This window comes from Xiphophorus maculatus, chromosome 18 (assembly GCF_002775205.1).
Source record: "Xiphophorus maculatus strain JP 163 A chromosome 18, X_maculatus-5.0-male, whole genome shotgun sequence".
NCBI lineage: Eukaryota > Metazoa > Chordata > Actinopteri > Cyprinodontiformes > Poeciliidae > Xiphophorus > Xiphophorus maculatus.
The window spans coordinates 6,110,913-6,132,477 of NC_036460.1; the positions used below are offsets into that span (position 1 = coordinate 6,110,913).

Consider the following 21,565-nt stretch of genomic DNA (forward strand, 5'->3'; position numbering starts at 1 on the left):
AACTTTGACTTGCAACGTCTAAAACGTGCAGCTAAGATTAATAGGAGGAAGCAAGTTCTGTGATGGGCTATAATTCAGCCCAAAGGCCTAATAGATGCATGCAAGTCAGGAATAACAGGAAATGCTTTGCTTGTTCTAATGCCACATCCCCATCGTTTAGCATTAATCATACAGCTCTGAACGTTTGACATGATAGAAAGGATGATTTACTGTGTCCAAAGGTTTTAGTGGCAAAATCTGCTTCCTTTAGGGATCCATCTGAGGCCGCCGTGTTCACAGCCACGCAAAATTATTCATTGATTATTCCTACCGCTTTGCTACAACAACAAACTATGTATTTTATAAGGATTTTCCCTTATAGGCCAACCAACCAAAGTATCCTAAAATTATGAATTAAATTTAAACAAACACTTTACATAAGTGTCATTTTGCTTTTGTTAGAACTGCACATTTATTTGGGACGTGTCACTATGACCTTCATCTCAAGGACAGTCAGTCTGAATGATGGGCATCTGTGCAAATGTAAAGTCTTGCCAGAGAGATTCTGGTCTTTAATTCCAGTTTCAACACATTAATGAGTTATTTCTTGAATGCATCATCAAATTCTGCAAAGGCAAGGGAAGCCATTGATTTGCTTTAAGTGTGTTGAACTTGAGGAACATATAAAGCTTGCAGAAAACTCTTAAAACGTAACAAAACCCCAAATCAACTTCTTATTTCGCAGATAAACTGTATAAATTGAGCCTTGAGGGTGCTATCTTTATGTTGCCACAGTCTCTAATAACAAAGACGAAAGTTGACAGATTTGTCCCTAGTCGCTTGTTTGAAAAATCATCACCTCAAGCGTCTGAAAAGTTGCTACATTTAGCAACAAAGTTGCTAAGTTGATAACAGCGCTTTCCCTCTTCTTGAGTAGAGCTTCAATTAACCCCCTCCTCTAAGCCACACACTTGGCCACGCCCCTAAGCACCTCCTGACTCCGCCCACTTTTGTGGCATTTTTAAAAAATTGTGTGGGGTCTTCACAGGACAGATTATCGTATTCTGAGATTAAATTACATACAGTTGGAATCTTTTTTTTTTCACTACATATGTGACTTCTCGAGGCTTTAACATAGTAAATCCAAATGCAGGTTATACTTCTCAGGGTTTTCTTTGGTAAAATGGGTGCATTATTAAGTTTTTATTCACATTTATGAGCCATTTTGAGTGGGGTCACATAAAATCCCATCATAAACAATTTGAAGTTTGTGGCTAAAAATCTGGAAAAGTTTAAGGAGCGTGACAAGCTGTGCCAGGTGTTGTAAAGCAGACGAATCGTTAAAAGAAGAAAACGGTAAACAAGTGCAACCCCAATAAAAACAAAAAGGAAAGAAGGAGATCTTGTAGTGGAAATGATTTGTGGCTTCTGAAAAGCAGCAGACTAGATACAGAGCAACGGTTTGTATTTCAGTGGAAGGCACAGCATAAAACAAACAGCAGGAGTGCCGAATGTTCAAAGATGCTGAAGGAAAGGAGCGTCTGAAGCAGAAGGGCCTTTTAGAGCGAGAAAGGAGCTGTTTCCCAACTCTGTCCTGCAGGTTTCTAGGTGTGCTGCAGTCGTGTCTACACACGACAAAAAGGCGAAACAGAAGGAGCTGAACATTCCTGAGACTTAGCAACAATCTCTTGGACAAGGTTATGACAGAGGCTGGGAAAATGAAAAGGATTTCAAAGCGCGGTACAGGGAGTAGTGTGATAATGTGACTAATCGAGGAACAAGCAGCAGACAACAGAGGATCAAAAGGAAATGCAGAAAGAAGTTGGGGAGCGTTGACAGGCAGGAAAAAGGAAGATGGAGAGGGGCTGTTTGGGGAAGTCGGCGACGGTGACAACAGCAAATAAAGAGTGGCATAATGAGCGAATGACGACGGGGACAATCGGAGAAGACACATTAATTCAGTGGATCCAGAGATCCTCATTACTTCCCCTGTCTGAATTTGCCAGTAGTTGTGAAGTCATGGAAATGTAATTCTGCCACAACGAATAAAAGCTCGTCACTGACGGGAATTAAACATGCTTCATGGGGAGTTGCAGCTGAGGCAAATCTCGCCACTGATTCCTTTCTTCCACATCCACGCTTCCTTTCCTCGCCATTTGTCAAAAATACTTCTCATTTCACTATCACTTATCCTACCGGGGCAGAACCCACCTCATATGCAGGTAAATGCCACTTGCTGCACTAAAACCTTCAAACCCATAACTCAAATTGAATTTCTTTCTTTCAAACGGCCAGTGGATAAGAAGTGGGGAGAGGAGCCGTGCTGGAGGAGATAACGCAGCGAAACGCTCTCATCAAAACACCGGTGACATCATCTCTGCTTTGCATGTGTGAACATGCGGCAACCAGCAGGATCAATCTTGTCAGAGAAAAACAGCAGGCAGCAGCGTGCGTCCTGTCGAAGACAAACGGAAGGAAACCCCTAAACTCGTTCACATGTCGTCATGTTTCAGCTACAAAACTTAAGGTATTTTATTGGGACTTTAAGTGAAAGATGAACATAATCACACATGAAAAAATTTTATGTTTTAGGTAAGTGTCTGAAAAAATGTAAAATACGTCACCGAAGTAGGTAAAATATGTTTTTTTACATGTTTCTTAAACATGTCCTGACAATATGTACTCATTTACCTCCACCCTGTGGTCCTACTGTCATCTACAGAAATTCACCACTCCTTGTTAGAAACAACCAATCAGAGTCAGGGGGAGGGTCCTAGCACTGTCAATCATGCTTATTTACGCTGCAGCTGTACTAACGGCAGATAAACATTTTACAGTTGCAGGAAAACCGTTTTTCTGCCGCCATGTGTGACCATGATAGCTAGCTTCGTAAGCAGCACTCTAGCTGCCTGTTTCAAAAGTTCAAACACTAAATACAGTTTAATATGCATTAATACCCAAAGTGGAAACTGTCTTGGGACTAGCCTGAAGCTAACATCTACAATCCTCATCTCCACTGCAGGGGTTGCAGCCAATCAGTGGTAAGAAAAAATAAACATACGGCCCCTGAATCAGCTGCTTTGTACCTTTCAAATATTTTAAATATGCTTAAAGAGAAAATCTTGAGCTGGGTCAATTTTCTGAAAATAATTTGGAGTTATGTTCCACAGAAAATCTGTGAGGGTCTACTGAATTTGTTAATATAATCTTGCTGCAGAGATCGGTAGCTCTGACTCAGATTTATCGAGTCACGAACTAGATAAATCTGGCTTTCATCGAAGGCCTTGTGGCAAATAGAAATGTAGCTTGTTGGTTTAATCAGATGAGACCAAAACTGAACTTGAAAAACAAAGAAGAACTAAACAATCTGAACACACTTCACCTACTGTGAAACATGGAGGGAAAGTAGAAGCTGCAGAGTTACAGTGAAGATGGATGGGATGTAATTTTCCCTCTTCAAAGTAATCCTCCACTTTGTGTTGGTGTGATACATGATATCTCAAAACGTTTGTGGTTGTTGTAGCGTGATAAAATGTGGAGGGTGTGAATACTTCTGGACACATAACGCTCTCTCTACTCTTTACTGATGGTTAGAACACACAATGCGGTGGTTCACAGCAGGAATAAACAAAGTTACAGCCATTTTCACAAAGCTGGTAGATCATAAACACAAACGCCACATTAAGGTTGGAAACGCTTCTTTGTGTGTGATTTCTTTCTGAGCTCTTGTAGATAATCACTTTGTGCTACAGGGGCCTTTTTCTAATCACTTTAAATGCACTTTTAATGAGCGTTGAATATTTACACCAGCATCTTAACACCAGTGCTGCTTTAAAAACATGTTTGCTCATAATGCAGCGTTATTAAACCGTCTCTCCCTTTATTGCCGGCCTGCATGCGGCTCCGGAGCCGAGCGGAAAGGCTGTTATTGGGTCAGCGAGCTCGCTGCAAACGGATCTGCACATTAGGATGCGTTGAGCCGGAAAAGGTCAGGGCTCTGTTTGTTTACCTCAACTGTCCTGCTCTCAACTTCATCACTGACTGTTTTTATGTATATATCTTTTTGCTTTTTTTTATTTTTGCTGCCCGGTTGTTACACTGGGAATGTAATGAGCGAATTGGCGCGCAGCCGAATCAGCAGCAGCAGCAGCTTTGGAGCCAGCGGTCAGACTCTGGGACAGCATGTGACCTACTTCATCAGGCTCTCAGGGAGGCGTGACAGATCCAACACCACACGGCTGGACAGCGAGGAGGAGGAAGAAGGAGGATGAGGAAGAGGAGGTGAGATGGGCCGAAGGGGGCTCAGCCAATCCCCCCCTCCGCCGCTCCATCTGTCTGCCACATCCCTCTCCTCTGCATATCCTCCGGAGAGCAGAAACAGCAAGCCATGCAGAAACAAATTTTAAGATAAATCACTTCGATCTCAGCTGCTCTTCTCTCACATGCTCTCCCCGGTGACATTTGCATTTCAAGTGTCCAGTCAGGCTATTACGTCTTCTTCTTCTTCAAATAGTGAAATAAAACCCATCCGTTCTGGAGAAAAAGGGAGCACCCCTTTCCTCCGTTTTACGCAGCGCTTACTCTGGCACAGAACAACGCCGCTTAGGGTTTATGGGCCGGCCTGCGCTGCTCGAGCAACGGGAGCAGTCCGTGCTAATGTCTCATTTGGATAATGAGGTGTGATCTTGGCAGGATCTGAGACACAGGCAACCCCCGCGCCAGCAGCCGAAGACATGGGGGCGAGGAAGTCGCTTCATCATCCTAAAGATGCGAAAGCCTGCAGGTTTGTAGTTGTCAAAGCAGAAGGTTCAAGGGTGCTGAGAAACATGCAGGAGGGGGTGGAGGTGTGTGTGTGTGGGGGGGAGGCGTGGGGGGTCCTCAAATGTCTGCTGACATAGCTCAGCTTCAAATGAGAGTGTAATAATACACAAGACACACATGTGGCCTTTGGGTCTATGAATAATGCAGGCGGCGATGTGAGACGCCGACGCCGCAATATGGTATAGAACGCAGATTGAGATGGATGACAGGGAAAGACAAACAAATTTCACATTGCAAAGGGAACCCTGTGCAAAGCCGACATCGTAATGTCTCTCATCTCTGTTTGGGAATAGAAAGAGACAAATGGCTGAACATAGAAGCACCGCTGTTAGATGTCAGTAATATGTGGTGCGTTACTTGTTTCATTCAAGGATCTTCTTGCCGTTGTCTTAATAACACAGAGAGATGGATGTAATGTCACTTTGAGACAAGCAACTTAGACCGTAGTAAAACCTACGCAGACCTGAAGTAAAGGGTCTAACAGATCTGCCAACCTCAAACTCCAAGGTTGGTTGTTGGGGTTTTATGGGATAAGTCAACACACAGTGTGAAAGTAATTCAAATTACAAATAAAATATGTAAAACAGGGTGCTGGGTACCTGCAGCTTTCAGCAGGTCAAATGTAAGACTTTTAAAGACCCTTTTAATGCTAGCCTGAATGAAATTTAATACTTTAAAATCTATAAATAGAGGAGTCCTGCTGACTCGTACGGGCTGGCAACAGAAGTTAGCCACTGGCAAAAATGAACAACATCCAGCCAAATGGTGAGACATTTGCACTTACCCATGATAGCTGCAAAAAATCCTAGCTAGCTAGCACGAGTATATTAGCAGCACAGGCAGATGTCTGGGTGTGAGTCAAACTTTTGCCTGACTGAAAAGTCCCACAAGTAAAAACAAAACATAAGATCGAATTGCCACAATGACATTTCTGACCTTTGATTTTTCTTACATTTCTTAAAACAAACTAAAGACATTCTAAGGGCTTAATTTTAGATACAAAAATTTAAGACTTTAAAAAAAAATTTAAGGATGTGCATACACTCCGGTATGGAAAAGAAAAAAACAAAAAAACATTCCCACATCATGATACCGCCACCACCATGTTTTACTGTGGGAATGAGCTGCTTCAGTTTTCTTGCACATAAGCCAGAAAGTTCAACTTTGGTGTCAATTTGTGGCAAAATCCTAACTGGACTTTCTTTGGTTTTCCTACAACAACTGTGATGTAACTCCTTAGGTTTGCGAAGTGTTTAACCACCAGCCAGGCTAACCCTTCTTTCATTTCAGCCTTGGATCGGTGCAACTCCTCCAAGTATTCAAGGTCATACTAACATTTTAAATATCCATAAAATGCATCAAATGTAGCTTATCAAATGGATTTGATAAGTTAAAGGCCAAAGTGAGGAGATTATTTTACAGTGAGACGTAGAAAGTTCTTCCGCAGAAAATTTTATGTCATTCAAAGTGACAATATTCTTAGGAGAAGTTGCTTTCTGCTACTAGAGCGGAGTTTAAGCAACTTGAAGAATCGATGCAGACGTGCCCTCAAGTCGTTCTGGGGGCTTGCAGTAGCACGTTAGATTACAGTGATTCTGCAGCCAGTATGATAAAATCTTTATCTGATGGGCCGGATCTGATCAGATTTTATCAGTCAAATCCCTAAAATGAACCTTCAAAGCGACAGTGTGAATATTCCCTGGAGGATTTATGACAGGTGCTTTTTTAGCATCAACATTTTCTCCTGTTGTTGCTTCATCACACCATTTCTGGATGTGATATTTACACTGAGACATGACATTTTGAGCATTTGGATGCAGTTACTGTTCTACATTTGCATCATTTGTTTCCATCACAGATTCTAGTGTGAGTTTTCTTTTATCTGTTTTTAGTCCGTTTCACCCCCTCTCATCATCTCTGTGCTTTATCCCCTTAATATCAGTGAAATGTTGGAATTAGAGGATGGAGCAAGCGACAGCCAGCGAGCAGCGGGGGTTGACACAGGCTGTTACGTAAAATCGTGTAAACAGCCTTCTGCCCTCTTTTCCACCTCTGCTCCGCTCCCAGATGCTGTTTGCCTCGGAGCTTATTTCTGCCTTCCATCTTTCGCTACTCGACTAAATTCGAAAAAATCTGATTCACTGGAGCATCTCGCGCAATCACATGTTTTATTTACTTATATTTCCACAGAACGCTTCCCAACTTATTTGGTTCATTTTGTCGGAGGTTTTATTATTTTTTTTTCTTTTCCCCCCACCATTTTCTCTGGTAACTTGATTTTCCCCAACAGAAGCTGACTGTTGCTTGTTCAGGCAGGCGTGAACAGAAGTTGGCAACGATAGTCCTGTGTTTTCCGAGGCGTCCGTCCTCCTGCCTTCTCTCTAAACTTAAGAGAGCGCTCCATCCAGTCTAACCCGTGTGGTGAGGCCCTGCAGCACAACTGACAAAAAAAAAGGAGAAGTACAGCTGATCCATGAGTGGGGGTGATCTCTGAAAGGTTCACAAGCATGATGCCCCCTGACAGATCCAACATCCTTCCAGCTGATCCTGAATGAATGCGCCATCTTCGTACGGTTTTCTCACACAAACCGGCTCTTATGTGTGAGAGCATAAATCTCAAAGTTGGTAAACAAATATATCCAAGAATATGGAAAGCAAAAACTTTCCCACATGTCAATTTACTGTTGACTGCCAAGAATTAAGAAAAAAACAAAAACAAAAACCCACACATCTGCTTTCTCAGAGGCGATAATGACATAATTGTAAGGCCGTCCCGACAAAACGGCCATTCATCACGCCGCATTATGAGCTGGGAAGAAATTTAAGGTGGCGACATTGATTTGTTTCAAACACGAAAACAGAGCGCGGTGGTGGAAAGCTGATTATCCTAATGAAAGGCTGATTTAGCTCTCGTGAGCTGAAGGACGATCTCTGAGGTTTAACCGCTTCACTCAGCCCCTCTTCCTGCAGCTTCCTCTGACTGCTTGAGTGGCATTCCTATTAGACGCTTTGAAAAGCTGCTGAGAGTGACTGGTCAAAAAACAACCTCCATAGTGGCGCTGGTTTAATTGTCTTTACTTTTCAGTGCGGCCTCCGATGCCTGTTGGTAATTAGCTGATTAATCATTTCTGACGACTCGTCAACTTTATCTCTGGAGATTTCTGAACTGCATGTAAATGAGGCGGGAAGCATCACATGGCGCCTCCTCTCCCGCCTTTTCTTCCCCGAGAGCGAGGACAGATTAAAAACCGAGAAGTGCTTCATTAGATTCTGACACCATATCTGCAGAACATGTGTCGTCGTGGAAAGCCGCCGTCACCCGCGCGACTTACTATTGTCGCCGCCATGCGAGCTGCGAGCGCCATCCCTAAGCTAATTGAAACAAGGCGCGCCGTGGCCCCGCTGATATCTGCAGCACCGCAGCACCTGCAAATCCGTCAGTAAAAGAAGCTTGATTAAAATGCGCTTTCCTTTAAGAGCTCCATCAGCGCTGCATCCCACAGTGAGAAAATAGCTTTTTTTCTCCCATACAAACAAATTGTCAAGGACATTTTATCTCCCTGACACAGGTGGCGGGGGCTGGCTAACCGACAGGTGCGCCGCACATTACTCTTGTCAATCTAAAAAATTAACTTTGAAGTGAAAACAAAACAAAACGGAAAAAAGAGAGCCGCCACCAAAATCATGCACATCCCAGCAAAAAGTCGAGCTGGAAGGAATTTTTGAATCTTGATTGCTCGGGCTTCACTTTTGTCGTTACTTTGTTAAAGTTGACTGGAGGCTAAAGAGACCATCTGGCTGAGTTATTGATTCTCAAACGACTCCTTCGAGAGTCTCTGCATCTCAGAAACATTAAAATTAGACTTTAACAAGAAGAAAAATGCCTGTTTTATATTTCCCAACCCTCCAGTTCCTTGAATTATTGAACAAATGCACTGAGGCTGTTGCCTCGTCACCTTCCTACGCTGCAAAGGACACTTAGGTGGCAATACCTAGACCTCACTCTGTACAGACTCCAACACCAGTTGTCAGCCTACGGGTTAATGACTCATCAGCATATTTGTTCAGCTCCAATTGTACACAGCACATGTCAAGTCGGCACAAGTCCTTTGGAATTTCAATAGAAAGTCTTTTGTTAAACCTGAATTTCGCCTGAAACAGATTCTTCATTCATTCGGTTTCTTCAAACCAATTAGAAGAAAATTCACATTAACCACAAAGGCACAAGTATGAAACCTACAGTCATATTTCATAAATAGAATAATGCTAAGATGAGATTTACTGAAAATAGCAACCCTTAACCCTTTCATGCATGAATTATGATCCATCGTGTCAGGAGTTTTTCCATTTTTTTTTATTTTCTTAGGGCATAAAAAAAAGATAGGAAAAAAATGTTGTAAAAATTTTTTTATTAAACTTTTTTATTTGATCAATTGTAATTTTCACTAAATACAAAGTTGTTATTTGAAAAATACATCAGTAGTATGGTTCCTTAGGGGTTACCTGATGTCACAATATTTAGTTTTACCTGCAAGACTCGTCTACAGTAGAAGGAGGGACCGGGTCGGTTCTCATGCTTTTTTGTCTGTCGGCCATATTGGATTTAACAAAAATTATTTCTTGCATTTGCAGCTGATGGCCAGTAGTTGATAGTATATTTTATGATGCATTAGTGTCCACTTCAGTGGTCTGTGTGCATTTATAACATAAAAACCCACAAGAAGCACAAGAAAATGGCTTTTAGATAGCTGTCCACTGTAGTGACCACTATGCATGAAAGGGTTAAGCAGGTATTGGCCAAATTTTAATTAAGTTTATATTTTTGTGTTAATATCAGTTTAATTAAAAGTCAGGACAAATATTAGAAACAATTGTACTTCAATTAATGAGATTAACTTGTGAAAATGTTGTTGTAATTAGTTAAAACTGTTTTTAAATCAAATAACTATTGTTTAAGAATAATTTTCTAAACAAATACAACAAGGTTTAGCTAGAGCTTCTTGGAGTTAAGTTTAGAAAAAAATACAGAAAAGATTGTGCTGTTTTCATTTCCATAATGCTTTATATATAAATAAAAATGAAGGTAAAAACAACTTATGCTTCCACCTACATTTTTTCAGTCTGCACATTGACAGGAATATAAATATTGTTTATCTCTTTATGTGATTTTTTGTTTCTTTGTGTTATTTTCCATTAGTTTTTTCAGCAATGTGTGGTTTTGACTTTTGGATGGAAAGGTTAAAAATGACTAAAATAAATATCTGTTCGTTTCTCATCTTGAATTTCATGTGTTCATTAGTGGCAAGCATTAAAAAAAAATCATCATAATTAACACAAATAAATGTTTGAAAACATCAGCCTGTGTAATAAATCTATTTAATATGCTTCCCTTTGTGAACAGAGTTACTGGAATAAATGAACTTTGATAAAATATTCAAATTTATTAAATATGACTGTATAAAATGATTTATTCTGCACTAGCATAAAGACAAAACTGCACTGCCAGTCAGTTTGAATCAAAAGCGCCGAACTATACCGCTTCAGATCATCCAAAGCCATTTTTGAGCTGCTCTGCAATTTAACGGGGCGCCACACTGGAGCTGAGCCTCTGAACTGTGCATTAGGAGGAGAGGCTGGCTGTTCTCGCTTTAACTTGACAGTGTTACTATGGGAACCGGTAACGTGCTTTTAAGGCTTGTAAGGCACCCTTTGGGAAATTCAGTGCTCCTGGCCATGTAACAGTATAGAACAACACTTGGAGCTTGTTTCCAGCCAGCTTATTACTTCAGAGGGTACAAAAAGATGACCAGGTGCTGTGTGATGTTTAATATTCAGGACAGGTTTTGCAGTGAATGTGAATGTAATTCCAGATATCAAGGATGGAACTTTTTTCTTCTTTTAATGGAAATAAAAGCAGCCTTCAAACTGTCAGACTGAAAATATGACGTGCTGAAACATCCATCCATCCATTTTCTGTACATCCTTGTCCCTTACAGGGGTCAGGAGGTGCCTATCTCCAGCTAATGTTCTGGGCGAGAGGCGGGGTACACCCGTAGACCAATTAACTTAACAATCATGTTTTTGGACTGTGGGAGGAAGCTGGAGTACCCGGAGAGAACCCATGCATGCACAGGGAGAACAAAGACAAAGATCCCAGGACCTGCAAGGCAACAGCTCTACCAACTGCGTCACTGTGCAACCCATGCAGAAAGACATGAAATGATATATTAAAATGACACTAAATCATATTTTCTCATATGTCAAAGGATGCATACAATTGCAGATTCAATTGTAAAGGCCACACCCCTTTTTGGGCTACTTCCAAAAAGAGGTGTGGCTTAGATTAAGATTATCTCCCTGAGTGAGTAAAAATGATTATAACAGCATTTTATTTGCTAATTTAGGAACTTCGTGTAGCTAAAGTTTATGTAGTAATAATAGCATATCATTGGGTCTGCAACACATCTGTCCATTTTGGTTCCTGTCTCTTTAAAAGCCACACCATTTGGGTGCAGCCTGATTCTGACAGAGTGCATTTGTTGCTCAGTATTTGTTTGACAACAAGTCAAACAAGCCCCTGGCAACAATTATGCAAATCTTGCACTTATTTTATAAAGTTAAGGACGACAAGCCTCAACAAGTAGCTCTGAAGAAATGTTTTTTCTTGTTTTGTACTTCGAAGAAACCTAAAGATTGCAGGAAAGGGATCCTAATGCATCATTTTATGGTTCCTAACTATAAAATGTAGTGCAGGTGGAATGCACTACCTGAGATTATTCATCACAGAAAGTTGCCACTGTTGTTTCCTCCTGCTAAGAATAAGGAGAGATTTCACAGATTCATTATTCCTTTTGTTTCACCTGCTGCTTAAGAAATCTGCAAGCCTTTAAACAGTTGCAAACCTAATATACGTTTTTTTTTAAAACTAGACAAACTGAAACTGAGCACACTCCAATCATGTATTCACGCATTGTTCACTTTGCTCACACAATAAAAATTATGCAGACAAATGAGGAGAATAAACAAAGACTACTGGGACTGCAGCACTGTGGTTTGTTAATTTAAGCGATCAATGAAAAAAGAAAAAATGGAAAATTACTTTGCTGCATTTGCTTTGTGCAGTTCTTTATGCTAAACACCCGATATAAGCTGGTCCACAGTTATTTAGAGTTTCTAAAGGTTCTTTAAGAGCTTCTGAGATATATATTATTACACTCTGCAAACAATGTCGCCACATCCGGTAAAAAATGTTTTGTTTTTATTTCTGAGCCTTACTGCTGCAAGAGAAATAGCACATGGAAGGAGAGGATGCAGAAGCAAATGACACTGTAAGGAACAGCTGTTCATTTCACACCAAGCACAGCAATTCCAGAGACACGCGTTAACATGCAAGGCAATGCAAGTTAGAACACGCCAGATTCCCTGAAACCAAGCAGCTTAAAGAAAGAGAGAGAGAGAGAGAGAGAGAGAGAGAGAGAGAGAGAGAGAGAGAGAGAGAGAGAGAGAGAGAGAGAGAAAAGTCCTTCCAGTCCAACCAGTCCAAAACTGAAACAGTCTCCCAGCGCCACGCACACAGCTGCTACCAATCAGAGGAAGATCCCCTCATCTTTAGGATGTATAGTGGGATCTGGTTTGTAATGGATAGCAGAGGCTTTGTCGGTCTCCTCAGGGTTAGAACCACAGAGTCTGTGTGCCTGCAATTATGTGGAAGGGTAGAAAACTGAATCAGTTTTGCTCAGCATTTTGTTTTCCCCCCAGAAGAGACAAAAGACGCAGAAGAGGCACAAGCAGTTTGAGCAAGTTATGATCAATACAGTGCCCTCACCTAAAAACCCCCAATTTCCTGTGGGTTATTCTGGGCGCTGATAATAGACCTGTGTTAGTTTGCTCCCACACGTGTTTGGATGTGTGATGGGAGTTGTTCTAACAAGCTGTGTGGAACTCTGATACTCACACACCGAGACGCACAGATGATTTGTGACAATCAACTGGTCTGTTCATGTGTGCAGCTGCAATGCCTTGCAGAAGTATTCCTGCGTCTTGATGTTTTTTTTCGCCCATTTTGTCACCGCAGACCACTGTGCATTTTGAGGGGATTTCTTTTAATAGATCAACACAAAGTAGTGCATAATTAAATAAAACCTGGTTTTCATTTACCGTTGCACAAACAAAAATCTGTTAAGTGTGGCTTGCATTAGTATTTACTCCTTTTAATCCCAATATTCCCCAATTAGATTTATATCAAGACTTTGAGTGGGCCATTCTAAGACGTCAACACGCTTTGATGAATGTTTCTGTCAGTTGTTCCGCTGCAACATTAACCTCTATCCCAGTGTCTGCAGCAGCTTTTCTGTCTTTGTCTCGACCGTTTCCGATCGTTCGGCTGCCGCCAACGTTTTTCTTGACGTGGCCTGTTCACAGTTATTGGCGGTGCTCGCTTTCTGATACAAATAAGAGTTTTTGCATGTGGACCAAAACGTTTAACGCTGTCCTGAACCTCACCAGATAACCTTCTTCTACCAAACTTCAAACAGAACTCGATGGCTATAAATCTGTGAGATCTGCGGAGTAAGTGATTAATAAACAAACTATTGTTCTAATAAAGGTAGCATTGGTAATCCAAAGCCCTAATTTTGTCACAGAAAAGCTGCATTTTAGCATCAAATTAATAAAACTAAGGAAGTGGTGTGTACTGGATTGCGTTTAAGGCCAGGGGTCATGCTGTCCCTATTTCCAGCCCTCAGCTTTTTGTAAAAATAAAATGTAATATGGCCCTCAAGTTTCAGTCACTTGATTCAAAATTTTATCACATAAAATGATTTTTAATTGTACAGTAAAAGCAGTTTTTGAGGGGCAGACTTGAAAAAAGCAGGGTGATTAATTAAAAAAATAACTTTATTCTAAAGACACTGCTTTTTGAATATTTTTGTTGTATAGCATTAAGAAAATGTGAGCAAAAAGCCCAAACACAGTGAGAGGCTGGCATTGTTAGCTCAGTAATAAACATTTATTTGTAAGGACAACTAAAAGACAAAGTGTAATATATTTACTGTTTTTGTATTTTTGATAATTATAAAGTAAATTGTAGAAGTAATGTCATATTTTTGGACAAAAGGAAAGTACCAGTTTGTTTCAGTTTAGTTCAATTAATTAATTTAACGAGGAGGAAGAATGTTTGTGCATAATTTGCAGTTTTGCATTGGTATTATTCAGTTTGCCTATTTGACTAAATATTTGACTTTTATGCTACTTGAAAACCAAAGTGGACTTCTGATGACAAGTCAGGGCTAACAGTGGCACCCAGTTCGTTTCAGTTTGAAACCTCTGGTTTAGGTGTATCAGAATAAAAAGAGAGTGAACAAAAATGTTCATTTTGAAAACATCCAAGAGGTGTGAATACTTTTGTAAGGCTCTGTGTTGTTGTCTGGTGGATACTGTATTGATCAAGCCGTGCCAGAGTTACCGAAGGCAGAGAGAGCGGAAACGGGAGCCGTGTTTTCGCCTACCGGTAATGTTGACGTCCACGACTCCGGTGCGCGTCCCGATGCCGTTGATTGCGACACAGACGTACGTTCCGGCCAGGTCGTAGGTCACGGGCCCCTTGAAGAACAGGGTGTTGTTTTTGATCTCCACGTTGCTGGGTAGCGAGCCGTTCAGACTGTCGAAAAGAATAAAGGGAAAAAAAAAAGGCAATGATGCAGACCACATAAAAAGACGGAATTACTCCAAGCCACAAAAAACAGAGAGAAAAAAGCTCTTCAAGACAAAAAAATAAATAAAAATCTGGAGCGGTGAACAACCCTGCATGTGGGGGTGAGATAAATACTAGGAATATTTGACAGCACCGTATTTCAGATGTCATCCATCAAGTCCTAATAAAATTATGAGGACAGGGAATCCCACCCGGTCCTAACAGGTAACATATAGCTGATGCTGGAGGACAGGTTGTTTCGGCATGAGGAATACAAAACAGACAGGAAAGGAAAAGGGGGGAGGGGGTCTGCTTCCTCATCTGCAGCCCAGCTCACATGGCTGAACTTAAAACTCAAGAGAGCTGTCAGAAGAGGCAGCTGATCAAGCGATAAATACAGACTCTACCAAATGCCGGGCTTTTATTGAAGACTGCCCATTTCTCCTGCCTAAAGGTGTTTGTCTTTATGGTTCACTATCTCTGCTGCGCTCAGACTCGCCCGTGTCCTTTTGATCAGGCCAGCCCACTTTAAGGTCACAGATCATGAACGCGGGAACCCGTCCACTCTATTATCCGGGCCGACTTTTCACAGCGCCCGCAGGCTCAAAAGAGGTTTCCACTTTCAGGACAATTAGCCGTTTCCCGTCGCCTTCCACCCGATCGGCTTCATCGGCTGCCCTGAATGGACTCGGCTTAAGAAGAGTTACAATTGCGATAGCGCTGAATAGTTCTCCAGCCTGACTGTGGTGACAATGAGGACGCCGGCTGAAAAGATATTCTGTCATCGCTCCTGGGTCACAAGGAAAGAGAGAGACTCTGAGAGGCGCTGCTGTGCAAGGACATTAAAAACAATATGGCGCTCCATTTACTGAAGTGAGAGAAAAACAGGATGAGATTACAGAGAGAAAACAAAATTAGGCCTCATGCTAACAATGGCCACCAATCAGGCACTTGAGCTCTGCTTTCAACAAGGCTCTTAAATGACAGGGGCATGGAGTGTAATTAACATATCGCTACAGGAAATATAACAAGATCCAGATCAGGACGGTTTAAAATGAAATCAAAAACGAGTTCCTTCACCTAATTCATGCTCAAAACTTATACACGTTCTTACACTCACAACTGTAAAGTTCTCTGTTTATTATTTTACATTTTTAAAAGGTAATTATTAAAGTTTACTAGAAATATTTTTTTAAATATTTTTTTCTGGATGGATGGGCAGGGGACAGATGGAGGGACAGATAGATGTATCAACCAATAAAAATAGTTGGATGGATGGATGGATGGATGGATGGATGGATGGATGGATGGATGGATGGATGGATGGATGGATGGATGGACCAATAAAAACTCCTGAATGGTTGGACAGATGGATGGAGAATGGATAAATGGATGGGTGGATGGACAAAGAAAGGGAAGTATGTATTTATGGATTGATTGATGGATGGATGGACGGATCGGTGAATGGATGCATGGATGGATCAATAAAAATGAATGGATGGGTGGATGAATGAAGTGATAGGTGGAGAGATGCATGGATGGATTGGGGAACAAAGGGATGTAAGGATCATTGAAGGATGGACAGATGAACCATTGAAAACTGTTGAATGGTTGGACAGAGGGATGGAAAGATGGATGGAAGTACAGAAGAATGGATTGATGGACCAATGGTTGGATTGATGAAGAGAGGGATGTATGTATGGATAAACAAGACTGGGAATAAAACTGGAATACTATAAATACATAGTTCAGAGTTTACCCTACTGTGTAGGACCTTTGTGGTTCGAATGTATTTCTGAGCACAAAGCAATAGAAAAAGCTGAGCTTGTGTAGATTTTTCGTTGGTCACCTTAGTGAGGCAATTGCAGCGAGACGGCAAACAACCCCCAATACAGTATGTCACGATTCAATAATCAGTTAACTTGTGAACCTCCTTCAAATGCTGAGTTCTGCAAAGCTCAATTGATTTGCTGTAGAAATGAAAGGCTTGCAAACTGCGATTCACCACTGGCTCTGCCATGACCAGCAATGCCCGCATGAGTGAATGCAGGGGGGGGAGAGTGTATGCGTGTGTGTGTGACTGAGTGTGTGGGCATGAATGGAGCCTGAGGGGCAGCAAAATAAAAGACTAACAAACAGCTTGAGAGCGATACAGATTCTTTGATGACTGGCTGGGCTCCTCATGTATGCAGTGTCTGTGTACAAATGTTGGTGTGAGAAGGCTGCAGCAACCTCACTTCTCTGTGTCAGTTAAACTGCATCATTATTTTAGGAGGAAAAACTGAGGGGAAAATATACCCTGTAATTAAAGCTAGAACTCCTTTACATGGAGCTTTGCCTTGCTCACTCAAAGTATTTGGGGTCCTAGGAGTAGGAATGTCACGGTACATGTAGCTAACGACATGAAACGACACACTGGGTCCTTCAAAACAAAACAAAACAAAACAAAACAAAACAAAACGACAAAAGATTTTGGCAATATTTGTGGGAAAATAAAACCTAATGAAGTCCAGTTGTTTCAGATTTTGCACTAGAGAGGATAAAATTCAAACAGTTTGCACTGTTAAGAAGCTATGAAGGGGACACTGTGCTTAGCTGCATTAGCAGCCATGGGTAATATCCTAACAATGCATATTTTTCTATCTTCTTTTTTTGTTCTACTGAATACCAAAAAACAGTGGAGGCTTTTAAATCGATATTTTAGCTGGATTTTGCTGATAAACAGTCCTAATTAGCTAAACAAGGCAACTAAAGAGCTACTTCCTTTCTTACGCCAAAATAAAAGTCTCAAACAAAGCGACAACATGGGGTAACTGTCCATCTCTAATTACAATCAAAGGAACAAATCCTAACAACTCATTCTTTATCCCCTTGAGTCCCAAGTTTGAAACCTCCACCTGGATATTTTTGCCTATTTTAATTGTATGACGTTCCTTAAATGTCCAGTGTGTAAAGATATATTGCCCACTTATCAATAACAACTAGAACTTTCAATATCTATAAGTTATTTTTGCAATTTACTATTTATCTATCAAGAGTTCCCATCATATTAATTTCACTCCCTGCTACGGTGGGAATGAAATTATTGTAATAACCTGATATTGGATGGAAAGCGCAGCGTCTCCGTTTCCAGAAACCGTTGGAATTTTTCAGCTAGTGCAAAGTGTCGCGGAGTTACGGTACTGCAAATTGGACTGTGGCAAGCTGACGAGTTCGGTCTAGACGGGTTAAATTGTGTATAAAACAATCCTAATAATTTTATACATAACAGAAAAATGCAGAAGTTACATAAAAATCTGTTGACGGCTGGCTGGAAGTTTAGTCTTTAGCCTTGCTCACATTTTTCGTCCTCCTCTTGTGTGAACTCTGGATTAAATAAATTGTGGTCAAATTCAAAAGCAAAATCCAAAGAGGGGGACCAACAAAATGTCAATAACAGCCTGTGGAAAAACACTGAGCACTCATAACATCACTTTGAATGGTGAATTAGGATTTCTGTTGTCCAACAAAGCAAATCTTAAAAGACGCTAAGAAGTATATATTTTAAATCTGACACGTCCATTAAATCTTTTGATGCAAATGGACAATTGTGTCCTGCTTGTGGTTGTAATTAATAGGAAGAAGCTGCCCTAAAGAGGCCAACTGTGGGGATATCCAAAAAGCAAATGCATTAAGTTCTTCATCTGAGATTCTGCAAAATATCAAGGAAAAGTTATAAAAAGCACATATTAATAAGCCAAGTTGAGTCTTGCCAGATTGTTCTGCCAAAGCTACTGCCACGAGTTCGAAGCAAAATAATCTCAAATGTCTTCATGGCCAGGAAGAAAGCCAGGGGCCTCAAAATACTGTTTAGAAAGGACCCAAAAGAGGACAGAAATAATTGAGATATTTATTGGGCCTGATAACAATGTGAGGATCTCATGGCATCTGTTGAGAGAAAAGTTTAATCTAACTCAATATCACTATAGTCTGAACCTAAGTTAAAAAGGTTTACACAGATTTTAAGGGGGGGGGGGACGGTTGTTTGGCAAACAACAACCTCTAAAGATGCAATGGTGGGTCACCAAATTCTTCATTCACTTATAACTGCCTAAACAAAGAGATCTTAAAAGCTTTTGTGGCCTCAATGAAAGCAGAACTGGCTGTGCTTTTTCAAACAAACTGAGGTTTGAAAAGCCCTTTAAAAGGCTATTAAGTATCTGTGAATTTCAGCCACTGCTACTGGCGACTGAAGAAATTAACAAACAGTTGTCTTATTGTGGCCTTTAATCAACATGACTAATAGAATCTCATTTTCCGAGCAGAGATAAGCAAGCCAGCTAATTAGAGTCGAGTTTGAAGTAATCACACTGTGAAATGCATTAATAACAAAATACAGATTTCTTGATTCATGCAGGGCTTTGTCTTTGAGAAACGGAAAATGCCTTTAAGGATGCGATGGGGTTTTCTTGTCTGCTGGAAAATAGCTTTTTAATGAAAGGGGAAGGGGAAAAAAAAAGAAAATTATGAAGTCTGAAATCTTATCACACAAGTAATTTAGTTGTAAGTGATAATAACGAACTCTTGAGCCTCATTTTCTCATCTTGTGCCCACTTAGAAAACTAAAGGATGCCCTAAGAAGAAAACATTTTCAAAACAAACGACAAAGTTCAAACAGAACAGATGTTTCTGCCCGGTAACCATTATCCTCAGCTGCAAGAGCAGTGTGTATTTTAAGGTTCAGAAAAGAAACTACGAAGGAAAAATATCTGCAGATGGTAAAAATAACAACTGCAACTGGGACAGTAATGAAAGAAAGTCAGATATACAACTGGAAGTCTGGGGAAAACGTGAGTATTTGTACCAGTGGTAATTAGAAATGGCTACACCTTCCTGTTGGAAGTGTTTATGATGCTGTCCTGCTCCATCGTTCCCTCACAGCCTGGCGCTGACCTCCACAGCCAAGCCCAGGGGAACCTTCACAACAGATTTGGCTTCTCGTTTTCTGTGCGGCAATGGCCGTCCGCTCCGATCGGTCAGCCCTGTGCCCTCGTCTTTCCAGATCACATCTCCTCCTCTTCCCTTCCCATCTCCCCTTGCTTCAGATAAATAAAAAAATACATTATCTTGCTTTCTTATTTTGTGTGTGTGCATCTCGGTTTCTTCTCTGAAAGATATATGAGTGCGCAACAAGAAAGAAAACGTGAGCGTGGGGGGGAAATTTGTACGTCTTATTAAAATCTCATTGTTGCTGGAGAAATAGATACAATGAGGCCACAATGGTCTATTAATTCACCTCCAATCCAGGAATGTTGCTCTCAACCTCACCCTCATGAAGCAATTACAGGAAAAATTGCAACATTCATCTCTAGGTTTCGACACATAATGTGGGAATATAAAAATCTACGCAAATTCATTTTAAAATCCAGCTCAAATTAATTTTATTTTTGATTTGCGTATTGATTAGCTTGATTAACACAAGCTACAGCAAAGACATCATTCATTTACAATTTCAATGCTTCCTTTCTTTTTGTAAGATGGAAACAACAAATTTAATGATTCGCAAAATCATTGAAGTTGTAATTGCTTCATCTTCATAAAGCAATTAAAGGAAACATTGCAACATTGATCTCTCGGTTTTGAAACGTAATGTGGGAATATAAAAATCTAAATGCATTCATTTTAAAATCCAACTCAAAGTTGTTGTTTTGTTGCTGTTACATATTGATTAGCTCGATTAACACAAGCTACAGCAAAGCTTTTTTAGGATGGAAACAACTTCAATGAACAAGTTGGGATTTATTGTCACTTTACCCTAAAAAAACAAACAAATTTAAACATAGAAGCACAAAACCCAGACTGATATTTGCAAAACTATAATTTAGCTTTTTGCAGGAACTGAATGCTTTTTTCTAGTCATCCTCAAGCTTTGGGAAGAAGTCTGGCAGGAGATCTGGCAACTTTTCTTGGCAGAATTGGGTAGAGCTCATTTAAATCACTTTGGTTTCCTGGCACAGGCAGGGCTTTTATATCATATCCATAAACTGAAACTGTAGTTTGTCTGTGATTATAATAACCTGTTGCAACAACAAGTTGTGTTCACTTTCACAAGCCAAAGATTAAAGATTTTTTTAAACTATTAATTAATTATTTGCTCAACTCTTGGGGATAATAAATCATAACATCAGTACTTATTTTTTGTATCAGCACCCTCTCAGTTCATACTGATGTTAGTTACTGTTTTGTTTCTGCTTTTTCAGGTTTACAAGCTTTTGCATTTAGTTAAAATGTTCCTGGTCCTTTTAACCAACTTACCTCTAAAAGTGACAATTTGGGTCAGAAAAGTCAAACTTGTTTGGTGTTCTAATAGAAAATGATAGCTGAATCAAAAATCTTTTTTAGAATGGAAAAAACAGGTAACATTTTCCGTAAGTTTGCGTAATAATCTTGTTCATATTTTGCTAAATTACATTTATCCAATAACTAGAGCAGTGGTTCCCAAAGATTTTCTTCTGACCCCATCCCCCCCGTGGTTCCCGAAGATTTTCTGGGCCCCCTTATGGATTACAATAAAATTCCCCCCAAAAAGAAAAAAAAAAATCAACTGGGCACACACATCGTTCAACCAGACATAAACCTAAACACATATTTTGTTTTCAAACTCCACTGAAGTTTATTTCACACTTCAGGTTGCAATAAAACAAACTACAAACCATTTTTACAGTGAAACACTTTTGTGTAACTGTTTTTTTTTTTTTTTTTTTCATTCATCCACACCGCTTCCCACGCCCTCCCCCAGGGGGCGCGCCCCACACTTTGGGAAACACTGGACTTGAGGGAGTTTATGTGAATATTTCCCAAATAAGTTGAAATGTGTGCACTCAGCTTTTATTTAAAAATAACTGATGTTGTATTATTATTATTTAAGATTTAAAAGTATTGATGGTCCAAAATCAACATCTATTCTAACCCAGTCACGCCAATTATGACAATATCTAAATTTACCTGCATTGTTTACATACCTTTTGGATTATATTTCCTACTTATCAGTTCTGGAATCTCATTCTGAGTTGTTATTCTGAATTTCACCCTCGT

General features: G+C 40.3%; 1 protein-coding gene across 5 annotated transcripts in view; it reads right to left on the reverse strand.

Moving 5' to 3' along the window:
* The window catches only part of nectin1 (nectin cell adhesion molecule 1), a 232,907-nt gene that overhangs the window by 126,933 nt on the left and 84,409 nt on the right, over nt 1-21,565 (reverse strand). For all 5 annotated transcript variants that reach the window (XM_023351836.1, XM_023351837.1, XM_023351838.1 and 2 more), the window contains exon 5: nt 14,307-14,458. In XM_023351836.1, the coding sequence (XP_023207604.1) occupies nt 14,307-14,458 (152 nt within the window). The remainder of the gene's footprint in view (nt 1-14,306; nt 14,459-21,565) is intronic.